This window comes from Pungitius pungitius, chromosome 18, assembly GCF_949316345.1.
Source record: "Pungitius pungitius chromosome 18, fPunPun2.1, whole genome shotgun sequence".
NCBI lineage: Eukaryota > Metazoa > Chordata > Actinopteri > Perciformes > Gasterosteidae > Pungitius > Pungitius pungitius.
In genome coordinates this window covers 12,468,740-12,488,825 of record NC_084917.1, presented here as the reverse complement: position 1 = coordinate 12,488,825, position 20,086 = coordinate 12,468,740, and the positions used below count along the sequence as shown (strand labels likewise).

The window sequence follows — 20,086 nt, the reverse complement described above, 5'->3', positions numbered from 1 at the left end:
GAAGCTGTTCTGGCAGAAGATTAGTCAGGTTAAGATGCTGTTTGTCCTGCAAGTTGCATCGCAGCATCGACATGGGGCTCCTTTCAAACAAAAAATAAAAATGCATTCTTTTGGGAGCATGAATGTGGCCACAAATTCCATTGCAATCAACCCCATTATTTAAGTATCCTTAATTGACAGGTTCGTTGGCCGGGGAGCACAAGTCTTTTTGATGTGGCCTTCTGCCCTTATAGTTCTATACATATCTGGTGGGGTATTTATATTTTGATCAGATTGCAATGCACAGGTCACTAAAAACATTATGATATATCTGTCACGATCGCAGCTGAAGCAGGATGCAGGGAGGACTCAAGCGCAGAGTTTTTCCAGTCAAAGTGCTCTTTATTCTTTAAACAAACCAAAGACGTGCTCCAACGACGAGGTACATTTAGACAATGACACGACCAGGGACAACAGGCACACGGGGCTTAAATACACGAGGGAGGTGCAGGTGATTGGACACAGGTGGAAACACTCAGGCAATCACGGGACAAGGCAGGAAGTGAAGTTAACCCAAGACCACAAGGAACATGAAACTTCAAACTAAAACAGGAAGAGAGACCAAACCGTAACAATATCCTCAGTGGACGATGAAAATACAAGTAATATATATTAGTGTATATATATATATATATATATATATATATATATATATATATATATATATATATATATATATATATATATCATGTAGCCATAATCATCAAAAGTATATTAAATAAAGGCTTGAAATATCTCACTTTGCATGTAATGAGTCTATATAATATATTAGTTTCACCTTTTAAGTTGAATTACTGAAAGTAATGAGCTTTTGCACGATATTCAAATTTTTTGAGTTTCACCTGTATACAATGACAAATTATTGATTTATGGAAATCCAGCCATTTGTCTTTAACTAAATATGTACATTTCTTTCTTTTTAAATAAATGCCAATGCGTTTAAATAGAATAAATGCCCAGGTTTTCTTTTGGTGAGGCTATTTTAACAGGCCACATTTTGGTTTGTCAAAACTGTCAAAACTGTAATAATTTGATGACAGCGATAATACAAATTTTCAACTAATAATGTTAGTCCGACTTCACTGTCCTGTTGGCTGCACTCAAATTCCAATCCCATTTTCATCTTTAAATCCAATGCTTCATTTCAATCACACAAAACAACACCAAACAAATGGGTTGAGTTGTTATTCATTTTAATATTCAGTAGCGACATCCTTTGTTAATAAAAGCGAGCAGTGCACGTGGACACCCGTCAATGAGAGAAAAGAAAAGCGCGCGGGCAGGGGGCGGGGCCTGGGGCCGTGGGGTCTCTCCGCGGTGAGGGACTCCTCGCAGAGGAGGCAGCACAGTCGGGATGTCCTCGCCCTCCGTGCTGACGGACCGAAGAACAACATGAACTCTTCACTGTGCTTGTGAAGTCTCGCCTTCCGAAAGAGGTACGTTTTTTATTCTTCACCTGCGTCGCGCAGCTCACTTCATTTGACTGATCGTTACTTCCAATTTACCGGATGGATCGTTGTGAATTTTATTTCTATTTTATCTCTACATTTTATCTCTATTTTTAGGTTATTTTTAATCAGCTGGATTTTTTTTGTTTTAATTGACTACTAATGAGCACGTTATGGAAATTGTTTTCTCCCATCTTCATTTGGTTAACTTGACACAAGCTGCTTGATGAAGTGTTTATTCCCTGCATACCTCAAAGGTCCTCGCAGGGGATAGAACTATAAGCAAAAACCTTTCATATTTAGAATGAATAACAAAACTTTCTCTGCAGCCTCATTTAGATGTATTGCCTGAACATTCCCCCTCAACAGGTAGGCTACATCTAAGACACACACGGGGAAGGGGATGTAAATAAAGAGGATTTGTAATTATAAAAGCAAGTGAGAAATGTTTAAAGCCGCAAAGGCGCATGTTTCGATGCAGGAAATTAAAATAACCTCTGGGATAAAGCTGTCATCTGGTAATAAACTCCAACAAGCAATCCCCTCAGAGGAATGAAAGTATGCATAATAGTCTTTGAAAAGGGAGGCGTGCAGCTGCTGTTCAAGGTTAATAAGATGTATCGCTTGATAGCATTTTGCGTGATGTTTGACAGGTTTCACATAGTACATCCTTTCACAAATGGACTTCTAGTGTACTCATTTATCATGTAGTGCACCGCTCCACAGACGTGACACCAACTGTTACAGAGTTGGTGAAACAATCCAATTACATAAGTGCTCTACAGTGGCCTGAGCTGACAGCTGAACACATTACCATGTTGAGGAGATCCATGTGCGTCCTTGAAAAGGATGCGGTCTCTGGGAACTCTCCATAGTCATTCACCCTCTCCGTCATTTACCAACCAATCAACACATTTCTCAGGCAATCAATAAATGAATCGGTAACGAAAATAATTGTTAGTTTTCCGGCCTTACAGCTCGCAGGCGCCACTAAATCAGATGTGCAGCAGCTTAGAAAAAGGGCTGCAGCTGTAATCTTTTCTGCCACAACCATGACAATGTGTGTCGATAAGTATTGGGTTGTAGGGGGATTTGTGAAACACAATGCAGCACAGTTTATCTTCAAGAAAAACAAAATGCGGATAGGATATGTTGTCAGGAAGACGTATGCTGATATTCTGCACATTACCCTTGTGATACTGAACCTATATGAGCTGCTGCTCTGAATATGCCGTGGTCGGGCTACATTAAGCCATTTAATATGCTCGCTGATATTCTGTCTCCTAAAACCAACCCCTATCATTTCTAATCAAGAGAGCAAAATTACAAAGTGTTATAAGTAAGTGCCATCATAAGTTGTGATAAACTAGTCCAGATGTAGTCGGTAGAGGTTTGTTTTTAGCTGTGCAGGCTCTTTGCTCTCCTGATGTCATTGGGACGCTCATTCCACCATTTGGGAGCCGGGACAGCAAACAGTCGGGAAGGTTGTTGAGTGCTGAGCTCTCTGTGAGGGAGCAACCGGCAGATATGCAGAGCAGAGGGAGCAGGGAGGGACGTAAGGTTTAATGATGTCCCGGATGGAGACTGGACCTGATCAGGTGGCCGCACAGTACCATACCAATGTTTTGCAATGGATGCGGCCAGTGACTGTCACCTTTGAGGTGGTGGAAGAGCCGGAGGTACCAAACGCAGACTAGAGCACAAAATAAAAATACTTTATTTTTGGCGCAAAACAGGGACCAGGAATACAAGCAAAAGACCGACAAAAGACAAAGGATACGCATGGTTTAAATACATTGGGATGGTGCATGTTATTGGACACAGGGGGAAACTGGGGGACAGGGCAGACAATCACAGGGAATAACACAACAGGGCAGGAAGATAAGCTAACCCGGGTACAAAGAGAGGCAGGAAATGGCAAAATCAAACAGGAAACAAACCCACACCGTGACAGGGACTGGTACCCAGCGAAGGGAGCGTAGAAGCGAGGTAGTGTGGGTGAATTCGGGTTAAAGACCAGTCCAGTTGCCACATTCTGGATGAGCTGCCGAGGTTGGATGGCAGGTGGCAGGTTCATTTCTGAAGGCCACCCACTGAGAGATGTCAGTCAAAAAAGGCAGATTCTGCCTGTGCTGCGAACTGTGTCTCGGATTGGGAAAAGACAGGATTGGATGTCATCAGCATGGCTAAGTAGGAGAAGCCATGAGAGTGGATATCAGAGCTGAGACAGTTGTTGTACGGAGAGAAGAGAAGGGGACCTGGGACGGAGCCTTGGAGGACACAACAGTTCGGACACAGATCCTCCCCAAGTTACCAGGTAAATTCGGTCGCTGCGACAGAATGAGAGAAGGCAGAGAGCAGCGCCTGAGACACGGAGGAGGAAATAAGGATCTGGTGGTTCATTGCATCTAATGCAGCAGAAAAGAAGGATAAGGACTGAGGAGGGAGAGGATGCTTTGGCAGTGTGGAGTCGCTCAGGACACAGCGAGGTGGGCAGGCTCTGTTGAGTGGCCTGTCTGGAAGGCCAACCGGTGAGGGTCAAGAAGACTGTTATGGTGGAGAGTTGGTTTGGTTTAGGAAAGAAGGGCCATAAGAGAAACAGGCCGGTAGTTGTTAACTTCTGACTGATTGGGGCTGGATTTCTTCACTCTTGCTTCTTTCTATATGGAGTTAGGGAATCAGCTGACAGGGAAGTGTTGATAAGATGGGTGAGAAAAGGAACAAGGTCATAGAAATAGAATAGAGAAATATGAGACACGATGGGGTCGAGGGGTTAGTTGGACCAAGGTGAGAACTTGGTCGGTGAGACAAGGGGGTGAAGGGAGGATTAGGAGCATGTGTCATTGTCTTTTTATTAAGTATTTAATTCTGGTTTTGTAAAAGCGTTGTAAAAGCTTTTAGCTGCAGAAGTAGAAGCAGAAAAAGAGGAAAGAAGAGATTAACGAGCGAGCAGGTTGTCAGGGGTTTGGGATTTTTGTCATTTCCCGTTCTGCTGCTCACATAGTGAGCCTCTCTGTGGGCACTGAGTCAGACATCCACGGAGCCGGGGAGGACTACGGACCTGTCGTGATGTAAGAGGACAGAGAGAATCAGGAGAGGGGGACAGGGTAGAAAGTAGAGTGTCTGTGCCCTTCTTCAAGGACAAAGCATCTTTCCATGAAGTCCACTAATGCAATAAAATGAGCAGTGCACCTGTGGATGTCAGATTTAAAGTGGAACCTAAGGATGTCCGCGGATGGCTTTTAATATAATATTCCCTGCAGGGGAAGAGAAATGTGCGCAGGCTCACTGCTGGGATGAGATGTTCTTTAACACGCAATTAGTGACGGCCTGCTAATCATTTCTACATTTTTTCAACAATTGATTTTCTAAATAGAAATAAGCCAATCAGAAGTTGTCAGAGGCCATGGTGATCAAAGCTCCACAAAATTATAGTTACAATAATATGAATTAGAGAATAGTGGCAAACCCTCACCCTCCTTAGTAGCTGAAAATGGCAAATATTTGGTATTTTGCTTGATAGATGACAATTTTGTGATTAATTAAACATCTTGACATTCGATTCCTAAATTAAGCTTACATACATGTTACGTGAAGTTTTTAATTAGTATGTTATTGATAAAATTGTTAACATTGTGTTCTACAATATAAAATAGGTGGCTAAGTAATGCACTTTTTCATTTGTCTACCTTTTTAAAAGTTAAAAACTCCCTGAATGTATAAATTTCACTTCACTACTCATAGAACCGGTGTTTATAAGTAGACCTCACTTTTCTAGTTTGTTTAAGTAGAAAACGTGTAAGCAACAATTCAGAACCCAATGGTGCTGCGGCACGCTATTCCTCTGATAGTTAGATTTAAAAAAAAAAAAAACATTTGTCCATTATTGACCTTTGATTCTTTTCTCAAAACATGAGCAGCTCAATTTTGCATTCAGTCTGATAGTCTCACTTCCTTGGAGGAAGAAAATGATGAAACAAATAAGCCAAAAAGATGAGACAGGCTGAGAAGGTCACTGAACACATCTTAGCCACTTCATCCCTTTATCCCCAGTCCTTCCCTGCTCAGACATGCAAGAATCAAACACTAACGCTAAAAGACAATCACAGGATTTTTCTTAACTTTAAGAGCTGCTTCTTAAGCCTGAGGGCGAGCAACCACCACGGCATATGCAAATGATCTACCACAGGTCAGCCGGGCCGCTTTGTGTCCCCTGTCCCTCACTTGTTTTTTAAATTCAGGAAAGACAGAATAAAGTCTGTTTTACCTTTGCAGAATCATTTCTACTGTATGTCCTCGGGGACAATGTACAACTATTTCCCGCATGACTCCTTTTTTACATCTACTGTAGACCTCAGACACCGGTGGGCTGAGGAAGCCCACTTTTTCGAAGGCGCAGGCACTTCATCACACCGGCAGATGTCTTTTCGAGTGAAAAAAGCCATTCCAAGGCATCACCCGTCCAACCAGCCCCTGCTGAAACAATCCAAGACATCCATTTTTTTTGCCTCTTTCAAATTTTCCCTCCGGCTACTGAGGTGTAAATCCCGGCATTGAGTGTTTCCTTTGGCGGATTTCGTTGGTAGCGCCATGCGCAGCGGGTCGAAAGCCTTTGATCGAGCGCTGCCACGCGACGAGATGACGCCGCTCTACAAAGGCTTTCATCTCCCGCTGCCTTTGCTTTCATTTTTTTCCCCTCCCCCCCGCTGCCGTTTATCTCCCTCAGTGACATCCCAGATCGCCAACACGTACATCCAGAGTGCCGCTGAGTGGGACTATCAGCGGGCCGGAGCCTCTGCCTCGGTAATATAGTTCCCTCCCCAAGGTTCAATTCCTGGACTGTCATCCGCGGCCTGAGTTAGAGCCAGCTTGCAGACACAAGACCTTCAAGGAACCCATCGCAGTCTGCGGCTGAATTATCTCTGCTTTGATTTATCGTTGTTTTCCCTGCATGGCTGGCTGGTTTTCTCATAATGCCGCAGATGATTTTCCTTTGTGCCCCAAAGGATCATTACTGCCGCCGTGGTGTCCTTGTCATTCCCCTGTTGCTTTTGATTATGTCTATCCCATTGTTTTTATTTTCTATTATAATACCCAGCACCCCTCCTGCTCGCTAGCTCTGTGGCCTCCTCCCAGCAAATAGATTTTTTTGGCGAGAAAATTGATCTGCCTAGTTAAATGATTGTTAAGCAGGACTCAGGTGTTAGTAATGGGACTTTTAGGGTGTAAGTTGTTTGTGTGCAAAAGCAAAAAGACCATGTAGCTCATTCAAGCATAACCCCTGTTTACACTAACCCAGCATAATGGGGGAGAATCATTTGCAAAAACGATCATAAACTTTTTTTAAAATTTGTTATTAATGCCTTCTATTTTATGTGGAACATTTTGAATACTTCCCACGATGCTGAAGATAAAAAATCATCTAGAGGCTAGATTGCTGGTTAAACCCTCTCTTAACCTCAGCGACTTTTAACTTAAAAACTCTCTCGAGCCAGTGTTCAGTTTGTTGGATTAAGTGCTTGTGCTTCAAATGGTGCAACATGTCAGACTCCATGAAGCTCCCTATGAAAGACTCATTCGAAAATAATGAAAACACAAATGAAAACATGAATATTATATTATATTTCTGCTAATCCAGCCTTCTAAATCCTACACAGTGTGTTTTTAAGAGCCAATTAGCTGTTTCTGAGCGCCTTCAATGTGAATATTTTTAACATCTGTTAAACTATTCTGTATTAAACACGACAAAACTCTGGCATTATTTCTCTTTCAGAATCTGACATCGTGCCAAGGAACCCCGCTAGAGACCTCGTGATAGATGGCGTGTTGGCACGAGTCCCTGCGTTCTCCAAATGAACCGGCGGAGCCGTTTGTGCCGCATGAAAAGCTTTTACCTGCTGCCTCAGCTGTAATTGAGATCATATGAATGGCATCCGTCTGCGGAACCCCATGCCCCCAACACATCACCATGGCTGCTGCTGAGAACACCAGCGTTCTCCCCGGGGCGGGCCGCTGCACCAACTGCAGCTCCTTCGCCCACCCGAGGGTGGACGTGGCCAAGGCGGTGGTCTTGGGGCTGGTGCTGGTGCTGTTTGTCGTGTTCGGGGTCCTCGGCAACATCCTGGTCATCCTGTCGGTGATGCTCCACCGGCACTGGCGCTCCGTGACGCATTACTTCATCGCCAACCTGGCCGCAGCGGACCTGCTGCTCAGCTCCGCCGTCCTGCCCTTCTCCGCCACCTCGGAGGCTCTGGGCCGATGGGTGTTCGGCCGGACCTTCTGCCTCGTCTGGGCCGCTCTGGACGTCCTCTGCTGCACCGCCTCCATCCTCAGCCTGTGTGTGATCTCCATCGACCGCTACCTGGCTGTCAGCTACCCTCTGCGCTACCCCGCCATGGCCACGGGGCGGCGAGGCCTGGCGGCGGTGGCGGCCCTCTGGGGGCTCTCGGCCGCCATATCTGTGGGCCCCCTGTTTGGCTGGAGGGAGCCCGACCCGGAGGACGAGATGGTGTGCCGCATCACGGAGGAGCCCGGCTACGCGCTGTTCTCGGCCCTGGGGTCCTTCTACATCCCTCTGGCCATCATCCTGGCCATGTACTGCCGGGTGTACACTGTGGCCAAGAGAGAGACCAAGACGCTCGGGAGGAGCAGCGAGGGGGCGGGCGTCGAGACGGAAGGGGTGGTGCTGAGGATACACAGGGGCCACGCCGCTCCGACGGGGAAGCCCGAGGGGGGCGACGAGGGGGCCGCGCCACACAAGCGCAGCACCTTTTCGCTGCCAAGGCTGCTGAAGTTCTCAAGGGAGGAGAAGGCCGCCAAGACTCTCGGAATTGTTGTCGGGTGCTTTATTCTGTGCTGGCTGCCTTTTTTCCTGGTTTTACCCATCGGTAGGTACCTCCTAAATCTCTGCGTGAACGCCATTATGCGGCTTTAATTTGGTTCTTATTGCATTCATAAAGAAAACCCCTCAAGAAACACGTTCAACGTATCACCACTGGAATCCTCAAGGGTTCCTGCGGTTCCTCGGTTTCTGCTGAATGCGACACTGTGAGACGAGTGAGAGTGAAAACAATCAACAGGGTCATCACTGCGAGCAACTCCTCTCACATTATTTTCACACTGCCAGCCCATGCATCGTTACCAAAGTGTGCTGTAGAGCAACTTCAATAAAATAGTTTTCATGGTAACGTGGGAAGCATTTACTTTTGTATGACACAAAACTTTAAATATTAAATACATATCTATATTTATGGCAAACACACTAATGAGCTTTTGATTGACTCCATTATATTGATGGTAATATAATGAGGGGGAAGAAACGGGGTGTAACTCTAGCGAAAATGTCAAAAAAGGAACATTAAATGATGGATCTGCTGTACTATCTGAATTAAAAAAAAAGGGTTATATGAGTCAGAAATAAATTTATGCCAATATGAGAGCTTGGATGATTAATTTTAGGGTAAAGGTAAGACTGAATAGAAATGAACTTATTAAGAATTAGTCCGCTGTCGAAGTTAAACATTGCGGTAGATATGAGCTTCACTCTCAGGAAACGGTGAATCTCCCGTTCCAGCAACGTATAATGCAATCATTTAAACGTAATAAAAACTCAGGATGTAATGAACATTGTGTTTGTCTAAGAAAGCCAGAGCACATAGCATACACACATGCAACACACTGTCCAGGATGCAGCAAATTATCACATTAAAAGAAGATTGTAACATTATAAATATGCAAAAAGAAAGGTGGACAAATGTATAGTATTATGTATAGGAAAAATATATAGCATAAGCAATGAATGACCTGCTTTATTAAACAGAGCACTATTCTCTAAGACGTCAATGAAAATACCACTTTGTTTTTAATCATCATCTAACATCTTAGCTTTTATTTCACGTATGCTGACCCTATGCAACGTTATCACATTATTAGTTGACACCTTCTCTGAGATAGTTTTTATGGATTTAATATTAAATTAAGTACACCTACATTTTTGTTGGACCCTGTGAAAGAAGGCGATAACAGCAATGAGACATACGAGAGGACAAGCATAGCCATTGGGAGGCCCCAAATCTTAATTGCCTCTGGAATATCGCTCACGACTTGACTGCGATAAGTGATTGTCGGTGTGGGGGCCGCTGTGTATTTAAGGGGGATATTCTGTCAGCAGTTACCTCCCTGCTCACAGATGGTGAGGTTATTTCTGAAAGGTGTATTTTGTTACAGAAGCTGTGGTCTTATTGAAGGCACAATCTATAACACCAGACGGAGGGGACGCGGGCCAAACACATCCTCTCAACAAATAATAATATGTTTTATCTTTTGTGCGCTTTTTTTTTTTTTTTTTGCCATAACCGGTGTTATTAAAAAGGATCCAATGTGTAAACAGTGTAAACAAAAGGGTCGCTCTACCAGAAAGCGGGAGCTGCTGTCTGTCCTGGATTGATTACCAAGTCTTTTGAAACAGGGATTAGGACTACACAATAACCAAGTTATTTAAGTTTGACTTTAGTTTAACTTTCATGCTGAAGTCGTTATTCCTCATAAAACATTTTGCTAAAGGGATTGTTCTTAGGCAGAACACAGGTATAAATAATTATTACATCTAAGTTGTCTGTGCATTAGTGATATAACTAAGCTCAGGAACAACAGGTACACTAGTACTACATGTGGAAAACAACACTACGAGGCTGAACGTGAACACAGTGCTGTTTTGAGCTCAACTTGGTAACGTCAACGCACTGCCAAATATAAGACCACAAAGGTCACACTCCTGCTTGGGGCTACAGGGGGAAAGTCAACGGATCCGTCATCTAGGAACTGTGTCTGCATGTACAAAGACCTTTTGACAATTCATTCAGTAGATGTTTAGATATTTCACTCAAAATTGGACCTGCTTTATTTTGGGGAAATCCGTTTTCATTTTAGACCATCGGCCATATCGTTGTCAGACAGGCTCATGACACTTTAATCAATTTCACAACGAGAATTAAGAACACCTTGAACCACGTGTCAAGGCACGTAGACTGAGAACCACTGACTGACTGTAATTATTTTACGTCAAATATAGCCACTGGTTATCAGAAGAATGACATACACAGCAAAGGTACTTTTTATATACTGAGGAATCCGATTAAATACTTTAGAAACGTGTGAACTCTGTTATCATAGAAGACACACAATCATTATTATTTTATATATAAATTATTCTGAATTTGTGGTTGCCGTTGGTACCATCATCCCTTTGTTCATCCTCAGAGACCGTGGATATTTGTATGAAGCTTCCACGGCCATCCGTCTAACATTTTACATAAAACACACATGTTCACTTCGCTAGAGAAAAGGTCAGCGTATCCCCAAAGTGGATTCATCCTTAAGGAAACCCTGAATATCTGATTTAATGTCAATGCATCTAATATTTGTAGAGCTATTTCTGTGGTGGTGAGCGATCAGCTGACCAGCTGACCAACATTGCCATCCATAGAGCCCTGACTCCAGCCCTGACTCCAAAAATACAAACGGAGCCCTGTTATAGCTACGACAACAACCCCCTGTGACTTTGGCTTTGTAGCTATTCTGATGCATTGGTATAATGACGCTTGATGATATATTTTGCTCTAAGAACACAACAGTAGGCAGGACCGGGCGCCTACTCCTGCTTCCCTTGACTCTGCTGCTGCTAGCGTCTCTCTGAAGGGACATCAAGAAATTCAATTTACGAGCGACCAAAGAGAGCGAATAAAACACTGCGCTGGAGTAAGGATGGGCTTCGCCTGCGAGAGGAAATGGAACGAACCAAACTATTGCTCCCTCATATGAAAGCTATTACAGATAGCAGGCGCGGGGCCTAATGGGCTGTAATGCCTGGAAGCATCCTCAGTCACCCTGTAGCCTCCCAAGGCAGCCAGCCATCGGAGAGAAGCAACGCATTTCAATTGAGACGGACCTTCACGGCTCAGCGCGCAGCGCTCTGAGGGGCTCTGATGGTCTTAGATTCCTTCAGAGAAGAACAACTGAATCACTCATTTTGTTTTTCTCCTGAGTACTTCAGGTGGGGAGGCTGTTTTGTGCTCCACCACATGGTTGTGGCCACGGGGCTTTCCGTGTGGGCCACAGCCATGTGCTGGTATCACTTGCACAGTATGCTTACAGAGCTCATGGAAGGAGGGGAATGATGGCCACTGATGGCAGCATGTAAATCTGAGTCATGGCCATATAGCGGAACTCAAATTTCACACAATGCATGTTTATTAAATGATTGATAGGCAATTGTTTCTCAGATTTTTCCAAAAAGATATTTGTTGAAATTCGCATTGGCAAAACCCAGGAAATGCACAATTGGACCAACATGCAGATAAAGGTTTACTAGAGAAGGTGGGCCCGGGTTCCAGGTTCAGGGTCTAGTTTCGGGTTATAGAAGCTTGGCATAAAATAACATTACAACCTTGAAGCACTGGCTAGTAATAAATTAAACTGGGAGCGGTACATGAACTTAGAGGCTGATGGCGGAATGACACGATGAAGGCTCTGTAATATCCGAGCAGATGAGGAATGTGGGAACATGTGTGTAGATCAGCCCTTGTCGGGTAACGGGGAAAGAAGGGAAAGTCAGAGGGCATCTGGTGGGGCCTGCTGAATCAGGAATGAGGCTGGAGAGGAGGGACAGACCGATGACCTGAGACAATTCATTCAGCTTTTACGGCAGTATTGACTCCCTTTGCACTTTCTTTCTTTAGGAATCAGGAATCAGGAATGGTTTATTACCATAAAATGTCAGACATACATGGAATTTGACATGGCGGTTGGTGCATGACAGCAGACAGTACAATAACGGACAACAGACAACATAGTGCAGGAATAAGATAAAAAATATAATAAAATATATGCTATGGGTTAGTAAGTTAAGAAATAAAATAAAAATAAAGTGCACCAGCTAACAGAAAGTGACAAGTGAAAGTGACAAAGTGAATGTACATGGGAGTCAGAGTCAGTCAGGGGGGGCCCCGGGCTCTGTTGATGAGCCGAGCGGCGTGGATGACACGCTGCAGCCTGCCCTTGTCCTTGGCTGTGGCTGCAGCGTACCACACGGTGATGGAGGAGCAGGGGATGGACTCCATGATGGCCGTGTAGACTAGCCATTAAAGCTGAGACTTAAAGCATCGTGGTGGGTAAGTGTGCATTTTCATTCATATTTTGATCTGTCAATATCCCTGTGTGTGTTCTCTAGGATCGATCTTCCCGTCCTGTAAGCCTTCTGAAACCATCTTTAAGATAACTTTCTGGCTGGGATACCTCAACAGTTGTATCAACCCCATCATCTACCCATGCTTCAGCCGGGAGTTCAAGAAAGCCTTCCACCACGTGCTGCGTGGACGCTGCCTGAGAACCGGGCTGCCATCTGCCAAACCGCAGGGACACCTCGCCGCCCACTCCTCCAGTGCGGGCCCTAAGCCCGATACCCGTGACCGACCGGCCCAAAGCCACGTCCCTCCTTCCCGGTGGGGTTGCTGCGGGCCGCTGTCGACCTCGTCCTCGTCGTCAACCTACGGCCCGGATCCGGCTCAAGTCCCGAGACGGGGTCTGCTGAAGGCGTGGTGTCTCTCGGCGAGTGGAGCGCCAGCGCCGCAGAACCCTCCCGGGCACGAGCCAGCCAAGGTCCTGCGCCTTTCTCTCGGCGTGACTGGGGAGGCTGTTTGATCCGCATACTGATGCTACACGGTGGAATATTCTTGCCTCCAGGCTTGGTGTTTCATGGAACCTCTTGGGAACATGCATGCATATTAAAGTCCCACGGAGGCGTCGCCATGCAGTCCGACGCAGTGACATTTGCTTCCCGAGCAGGCAGACGATAACTCTGTCGCCTGCAGGCTTTATGGCGGTGTGAATGCCTGCAGTGTCAAAAAATATGGCTTGGCAAAGTGAACGAGTAATATTTTGAATTCACTCAACAGCCTGCACTCAGCTGCTCTTCAAAAGAGGCCCGAGCAGTACATGTCAAAGAGTTTTCAATAGGAGCTACTGATCTAGTGATCAACAGGAGGAAGAATGTGATGGATGAGCTCAGCGTCTTTGGACCAAAAGTGCATTGAATGCGAGAATGGACAGAGAGATTTCACTTGAAAGCCAATACAATTGATAACGGAATCTCATTGAGATGGCATCTTAAAAGAACTCCAGGGACCTGAGTTCTTTAAACATGAGTGGTATTTCTGCAGGTTGCACATTCTTACATTTACTGAAAATTTTGCAATCACCGACAGCCCTGAGATGGCATCTGGTGTAAGCTGGGTTTTACACGTGTGAACTGTCCTAACTAAAATGACTGTGTACAAAAAACAGTGGGGAGGTGAGAGGAATATTAGTGCTTATTTGGATGTGAGATAAATAACGGTACAACCTCGCAATACAGTGCAGTCCCACTTTCGTTGAGGCTGCATCAAAGTTAAATCCACTTTTAATGTTTGACATGGCAGCTTGTGGTGCTGCTGAATAAATGAACAGGTGTTGGGTAGTTTTCTCTCTATTTTTGAGTACTGTTCCCCTCCCGGTGCATTTCTCCAGAGTTGTGTTTTGCACCGTGCAAACACCGGAAAAAACTTCAAAATGTCCTGTTGTTTAAAACTTCTTTATGAGTTATTCAGTGGTTCAAATTGAATCTGACTGACATTCACTGTAATGTGATGAAACAGATATATACTTTCAGTTCCCACTGTGTTGCATTCCAACCCCAGCACAGCGCAGGCCTCTTGTCTTCTTTCACTGGACTGGAAATTAAGCTTACCCCCATGCCCTATAGGAGACTTTTACATGTTTCTTATTTATGCAGTGAGTGCACTTATGCTCAAACTTAAAGAGGACGAAAAAACACTGAGGCGTTCATCACCACAAGCCTCCCCTCCCACATTAGAGTTTTTGTCGGATTATACAATGTTGATGAACTTATCTTCATGTTCTCTCTTAATGTGGCATTGTGATGGAGAGACGTCGCTGCGAGGTTGTTGCCATACAGTTCGCATCACAAAAAGGTAAATTCATTATATCCCTGCTGCAATAGAGGCTATATAAACATAAAGGACTATACGCTTCAATACAGAGGTTTATGAGTCAGATGACAGCCAGGAAGCTCTTTATCAACATTGAGAACTCACTGCACTCAACCCTCCCCGAGTGGCCATCAGCATAATGGCACGGTGCTTGTGTAGCATGTATAGCACCTGTGTTCCTCAGCCAGGAAAACAGGCCGCCACGTCACCCGGCGTCGACGTGAACGTTTGATGGACAGCGCTTTAATGGCTGCGTTGCAGTGGTCTGATGGGTTCCTGCGATTGTTCTCTGCTGCGCTCGGATTAAAGGCGTCGGCGTTTCACCCTGCAGACATCATATCCGTGAGGAATGCCTGAGAACGCTTATCTGGGAAATGCAATGCGTTGAAGACGGATGATTTTGTCTTTGTGGAATCACCTGAGGGAACGCGGGAAGAGGAGTAACCTTCGTTGTGCGTCGCTGTACTTAAAACGTGATGTTATTGTGAACCGTTCAGGGGGACAAATGCCTGTGTCTAGACTCTTGTAAACCTCCACGCTTTGCATCCCTGTAACTGTGTCAGACAACTAATAAACATGCAGCTCTCGTTGTCTGGCATTACACGGCCAGGCACGCAGGGTTTCACTGCATTAGGCGACTAGTAGGGCAGAAAGAGATGCAGGGGACTTTTCATTAGAGGCATTGGCTGAATGGGATATTAGTAAATACAATACATCTTTATATATTCTTCAGAACCATTGCAGCGTCGAAAAGTGTAAACATGGAAAATTAATTTTTATCTCGAGTGACTTTTTCTTCATGTTTGTAGGTCAAAGCAACCAATCTCAATTCATCCTCCCCTTTTTTTTTCCTGTAAAGCAAAAATTCACAACTTTGCACATCTGACGCTGTCTTCAAGGAGAAACGAAACCATGGAAAATATGAAGCAATGGCAGTAATACAGGGAGAATCATCGGGAACCATCTACGCTGACAATGTTGAGACTCATCTCATTTAGGGGGACAAGTCAGTAAAATCCCAAAAGCAAGTTGTTTTAGTAAGGAAAGACATTAACTTTGGGGTAAGATTAAGAATTAAGAATTTGGCAGGCAGTAGCTGTATTGCGAAGGTAATTCCAGGAAATGAAGGTACGACCTTTAAGCCCCGAACCCTCAGGGACTCAATCCCTTCGCCTCCCATCGGCTCAAACATCATGAAGGGAAACAAAGCATCACGTAGTTCGTAGTAAGCATGCGGCTCTCACTGTCAACACCTCATTCAAACAGTGTTGCGGGAGCTGTCATATTTAGGCACAGCGCGTTGTGATGACTGGGGTGCTGGCTCCCATTCCTGCAAAGGGCCGTTCCATCACAAATCATGATGATCATGATCTATGATGACATTTGACACATTGGTAACTGTGCCAGGAAGTAAATGGAGCGTCATTATTTCAGCGTCAAAACTGGAGGAATCCCTCCAAACTTCTTCTGACAGTCTTCTCCTCCCGAGCATAGAGTTCAAATTCTATTGACACTTTTGGAAGACACAACTTCTGCATGTGGCAAAGCTACAGGAAAGAAAGTACACACAATCCAACCACGGCTTAAGACAGCTGCGACGTCCCTGTGTCTCTGCAGCGATTAGAGTTGACAAACTGTCCCCACCGCCTCGTTCTCGTTAATAATTCTCTGTTTCGTTGAACGTTTAGATGACACAATGTGTCACAAGGGGGGACTGATTCTCTCCTGCCAGAAAAGATAAGTGGTGTTTCATTAGTGAAGATTATCTCGCTGAAAGAAATGTCCTAAGTATCGTGTTTGCCACCGGGGTATTTCATCTTCAACAGTCCAGAAATCCAATGAAGAATTCCTCCCCAGCACCTTTCTATTTGTGAGCGTACACGGACAACACTGCAGCCCTCTGTCTTTTCACATCCCTCCTAAAGTAAAGATGAAAGAGATCCGACACTAAAAGAGAGTTAACGTTAACCCATAATAAAAAGGACCTTTGACAATCAAATGCATGTATATCCCACTGGCCTGGCGCCAATGTAAGTCCCAAAATGACCCTCTTTTCTCTGAACCTCGCTGTTTTCAGCTGGCTGGAGGTAAACAAGGCAAAGCGGTGCCATGATTGATTTAATTAGCCGCTTCTTAACAGCTCACGGTGCTGCCACTTGTGTTTGTTAAATCGTGCATGTGTGCGCGTGGACTTGAAATAATGGGTTTGAATGGCGACAACCACTAATTAAAATGTTTTTGACAAGACGTGTGAGAGGCAGCTCCTCACATGTAAGATGTATTTACTGCAATACTCTTGTCACTGAACATTTGTCTGAACAGCCCTCAGACGCCATCTGAAACATTGGGTTCTCTTTGCTGCAAGCAAGTTGCTCTCAACTTCAAAACACCTTTTTCTTCGGAGCTATCCAAAATTGTGACGGGATATTTTGCTAGTTAAGCCACTGATTTTGCGCTTGTCAAATTCTAAATAGCACAATTTCACAGTGACCGAGCCAAGTGATTCGAGCGCTCTTAGAAGGCCTCGAGTTCCTTCAGCAGCAAAAGCCCTTTCACAAACGTTTATGGGGGTGTGATTCTGTGCACTGATTTGTGACCACAGTTTGACTCAGGCAGCAAACGAGCACAAGCAATGCTGCGACTCGTCGTTCCAAAAGGAAAGGCATACGGAGCTTGAAAGAAAGCATGAAAAGAATGCCGGGACACTTCAGTAGACTTGCATTGAATTGATGGAACTTTCCCTGTGGTGCGTTATCAGGTGAGTGGGCATTCAAAAGCTTCACCTTTATATTTACTAATTCAAAACAGATCCAATCCCCAATATATTTTATAAGCACTACAAAGCCTTCGTTTTGATGCACTGTGCCCCAAAGTTAAAGGGCGGTAATTGGCTTCACTGTTTGTTTGCATATTAACTTTTAAATTGGCATTAAAGAGCATTGGCGGATGTAACTCTTACTGTTACACTTCTATGTCCATGGAAACGCAAGCAGTGTGTTTAGCCACATTCTGCCTCTGTCATTTATAATATATTCAATCATTTCATGGATGGGAAAGTAGGCTGAATGGTGAGAATACAGGTGGATGGGAGTTTGGCCTTTAAGCACTTTCCACTTAAAATTCAAAGAAAAGAATCCTTGCAGAAGTAAAATACATACTTTTCATGTGAATTTCAAACATTGTGTATATATTTTGTCATCTTTTCTCACTTCATCCCCCCTGTGTGCCTCTGAGGGAGGCACATGAAAGTGCCTCTGATGTGAAAGAATGCTTTTAAGTAGGAAACAGTATCTATTCATTATAGTGCAGGTTTTCACGTCAGGTTCATAGTTACCTGGTGACGGTTCAACAGAAGTTCCTGGATGATTTGGTATCAACATGAATATGACTGCAGTTGATTAACATGCTTTTTATTCACTCAGTCAATGGGATAACCAGATCACCACAAGATGCTACAATGCCATGACACAATCTTACAGCTGATACAATTGTTCCTTCATTGGCTGAAGGCAGATGCGCGTGAACAAGATGACAGCACTGCCACCTGGTGGAGAAACACAAAACGCATCCTCCCGGTGGAGGTCTGCTGAGCACAGTGCGGTGTGACGTGTTAGCACCCTGCTGTGCTTGTTTTTGAGGCAAACATAAGCTGAGCTGGTTAACCCATCCGGCAGGAGACTATCCCATCATGCACTGGGCATGAAGGCGGGGTAGATCCTGGTCTGTCACGGGGCTAAAACATTCTCACCCAGACGTGATCTGACCCCTCCAGGTGACCTAACGCCCTAAGACTTGGAACACAGCGCACAGATCATCAGCGCTGTAGTGACGCTCGGTTCAAACGGTTCCATTCAGTCCTACGTACAAATAAAAATGTTCTATATCTATAAGCTGCTAAACAGAGTGAATTATCTCTTAAATAGAGCTGTGGGGGGCAGTGGGGGGCCTTCAGGGCCAGCTAAGCCTTCTCTGCTCGCTTATTATAAGTAAAATTCATGTTTTATAAGGATTCCCCCCCCCCCCTTTTCTCATTGGGCAGCTCCTGTCTTCCTCTCTTTCACTGCTTCCAATGCAGCTGGTTTTAAAGAGAGCGTTTATCCAATCAGATTCAGCCCCTCTGCAGCTTTGACTGTAAATACATTTTGTTTGTAGCATGTTGGTTGGTCTATTGTGTTGTGTTATTATATGGTTAATATCGTTCCCTCTGATGTAATACCTATTTGAATGGCCCTTGCTCCTGAGTGTGCTGTGTTTCAGTGGCACAGTTTCGATGGATTGTTTTGTTCAAAATAAAAGTGACTGGTCCATGTGAGTGTGCTCATGTGTCATTGAGTTAATTACATAAAGCTAATTATGCAGCATACCGTAATGGTCATATTCATGTACCTGCAGTTAGTGTATTGTAGGTGTCGAGCCTCATGTAACATTTCATTTCCCTTTAAATGTGAATTACACAAAACGTATCGAAACATTTACTGCGGCGTCACAACGAGGTTATTCGGTTATTCAACTGTAGCACGGCACAGAAGGCCGAGGTGGAACATGTGTCGTGCATCATGGTTTATTTATTCCAGAGAAAATCAGCTCGTTTCGTCTCGCTCCTTTTGGTTTCTGTGGTTGCCATGGTCACACGGCGAGCGACAGATGCCTGCGGTGTGAAAAAAAAGCCTTTTCTGTGTGAGTGTTGCTTCGGTTCCACACGGCAGGGACAGCGTGTCAACTCTGTTGGTTTCCCAAGCGTAACAAGGCCCCTGACCGAACGTAGACATCATTCATAAGGCTGGCTTTACAACCACTGCATGGCAGCTGAGCCAACAATGGAGAATACATCCATTAGGGCCGGCTAATGGATGTGCCGATTGCTCTTATGGATCCAGTATGAAATGTTTGCGTATGTTCAGTTTGTTTAAATGAAGAGGGGAAAGGTGGAGAATGAGAGGCATTGTTTACTCCGCCCACATGCATTTATTGGGACTCATTTACAAAATGTTTTCCATAGCATGCATTAAACAAAGTCGATTTTTGTCGAGCGTGTGCTTCTTCTAAATGGCTTGGTGAATATAAGGTGCCGTGGAATAGTAAGTAACTTGTGACTGTAACAAAAATGAATCCTAAAAAGGTTTGCTCAGTTTTCTCCGTGTGCTTTTTTCCTTCAGTGTCCACATTTCACGACTTTCCCATAAAATATCCCAAACAAAAGAAAGAGAGATTGTATACCCTTTTTCTCATTTTTTTTTAATTCTCTGAAGTCCTTGTTCTTATTTTTGACATCACCATCCATGGGACTGGATCGTTTTTCCATTCTAAGCAAGCATCCAAGAAACCCTACAGCCATCAAGACATATACCATCACACAGTTTGCACTTTCACAGGGGGTGGGAGGGGGGGCTTACAAGAGCGGGAGAGCAGGGGTTTGGGGGAGGGAGCGAGAGGTTTGAGGGGCGACTGAAGGAAAGCTCGTATCAGCCTGCAGCACATTGCGTACATACATATCACTCAGTTATCATTAGCATAATATGGCATAGAAAAAGCCCCTAAGCTGACAGAGCATAGTAT

At 44.5% G+C, this 20,086-nt stretch overlaps 1 protein-coding gene across 1 annotated transcript; it reads left to right on the top strand.

The window, feature by feature from the left end:
• Window positions 1-7,264: 7,264 nt before the first annotated feature.
• LOC119226444 (alpha-1A adrenergic receptor) lies at window positions 7,265-19,904 on the top strand. Its single transcript, XM_037484427.2, has 2 exons — window positions 7,265-8,374; window positions 12,715-19,904. The coding sequence occupies exons 1-2, from the start codon at window positions 7,414-7,416 to the stop codon at window positions 13,182-13,184; spliced, it is 1,431 nt and encodes a 476-aa protein (XP_037340324.2). The 5' UTR covers window positions 7,265-7,413; the 3' UTR covers window positions 13,185-19,904.
• Window positions 19,905-20,086: the final 182 nt, after the last annotated feature.

Bases quoted from the DNA above. Each gene is read 5' to 3' on its own strand.
- LOC119226444 (XM_037484427.2), top strand. From the start codon at position 7,414: ATGGCATCCGTCTGCGGAACCCCATGCCCCCAACACATCACCATGGCT. The intron at 8,375-12,714 runs GTAGGTACCTCC...TGTGTTCTCTAG, and splicing joins TTTCCTGGTTTTACCCATCG to GATCGATCTTCCCGTCCTGT.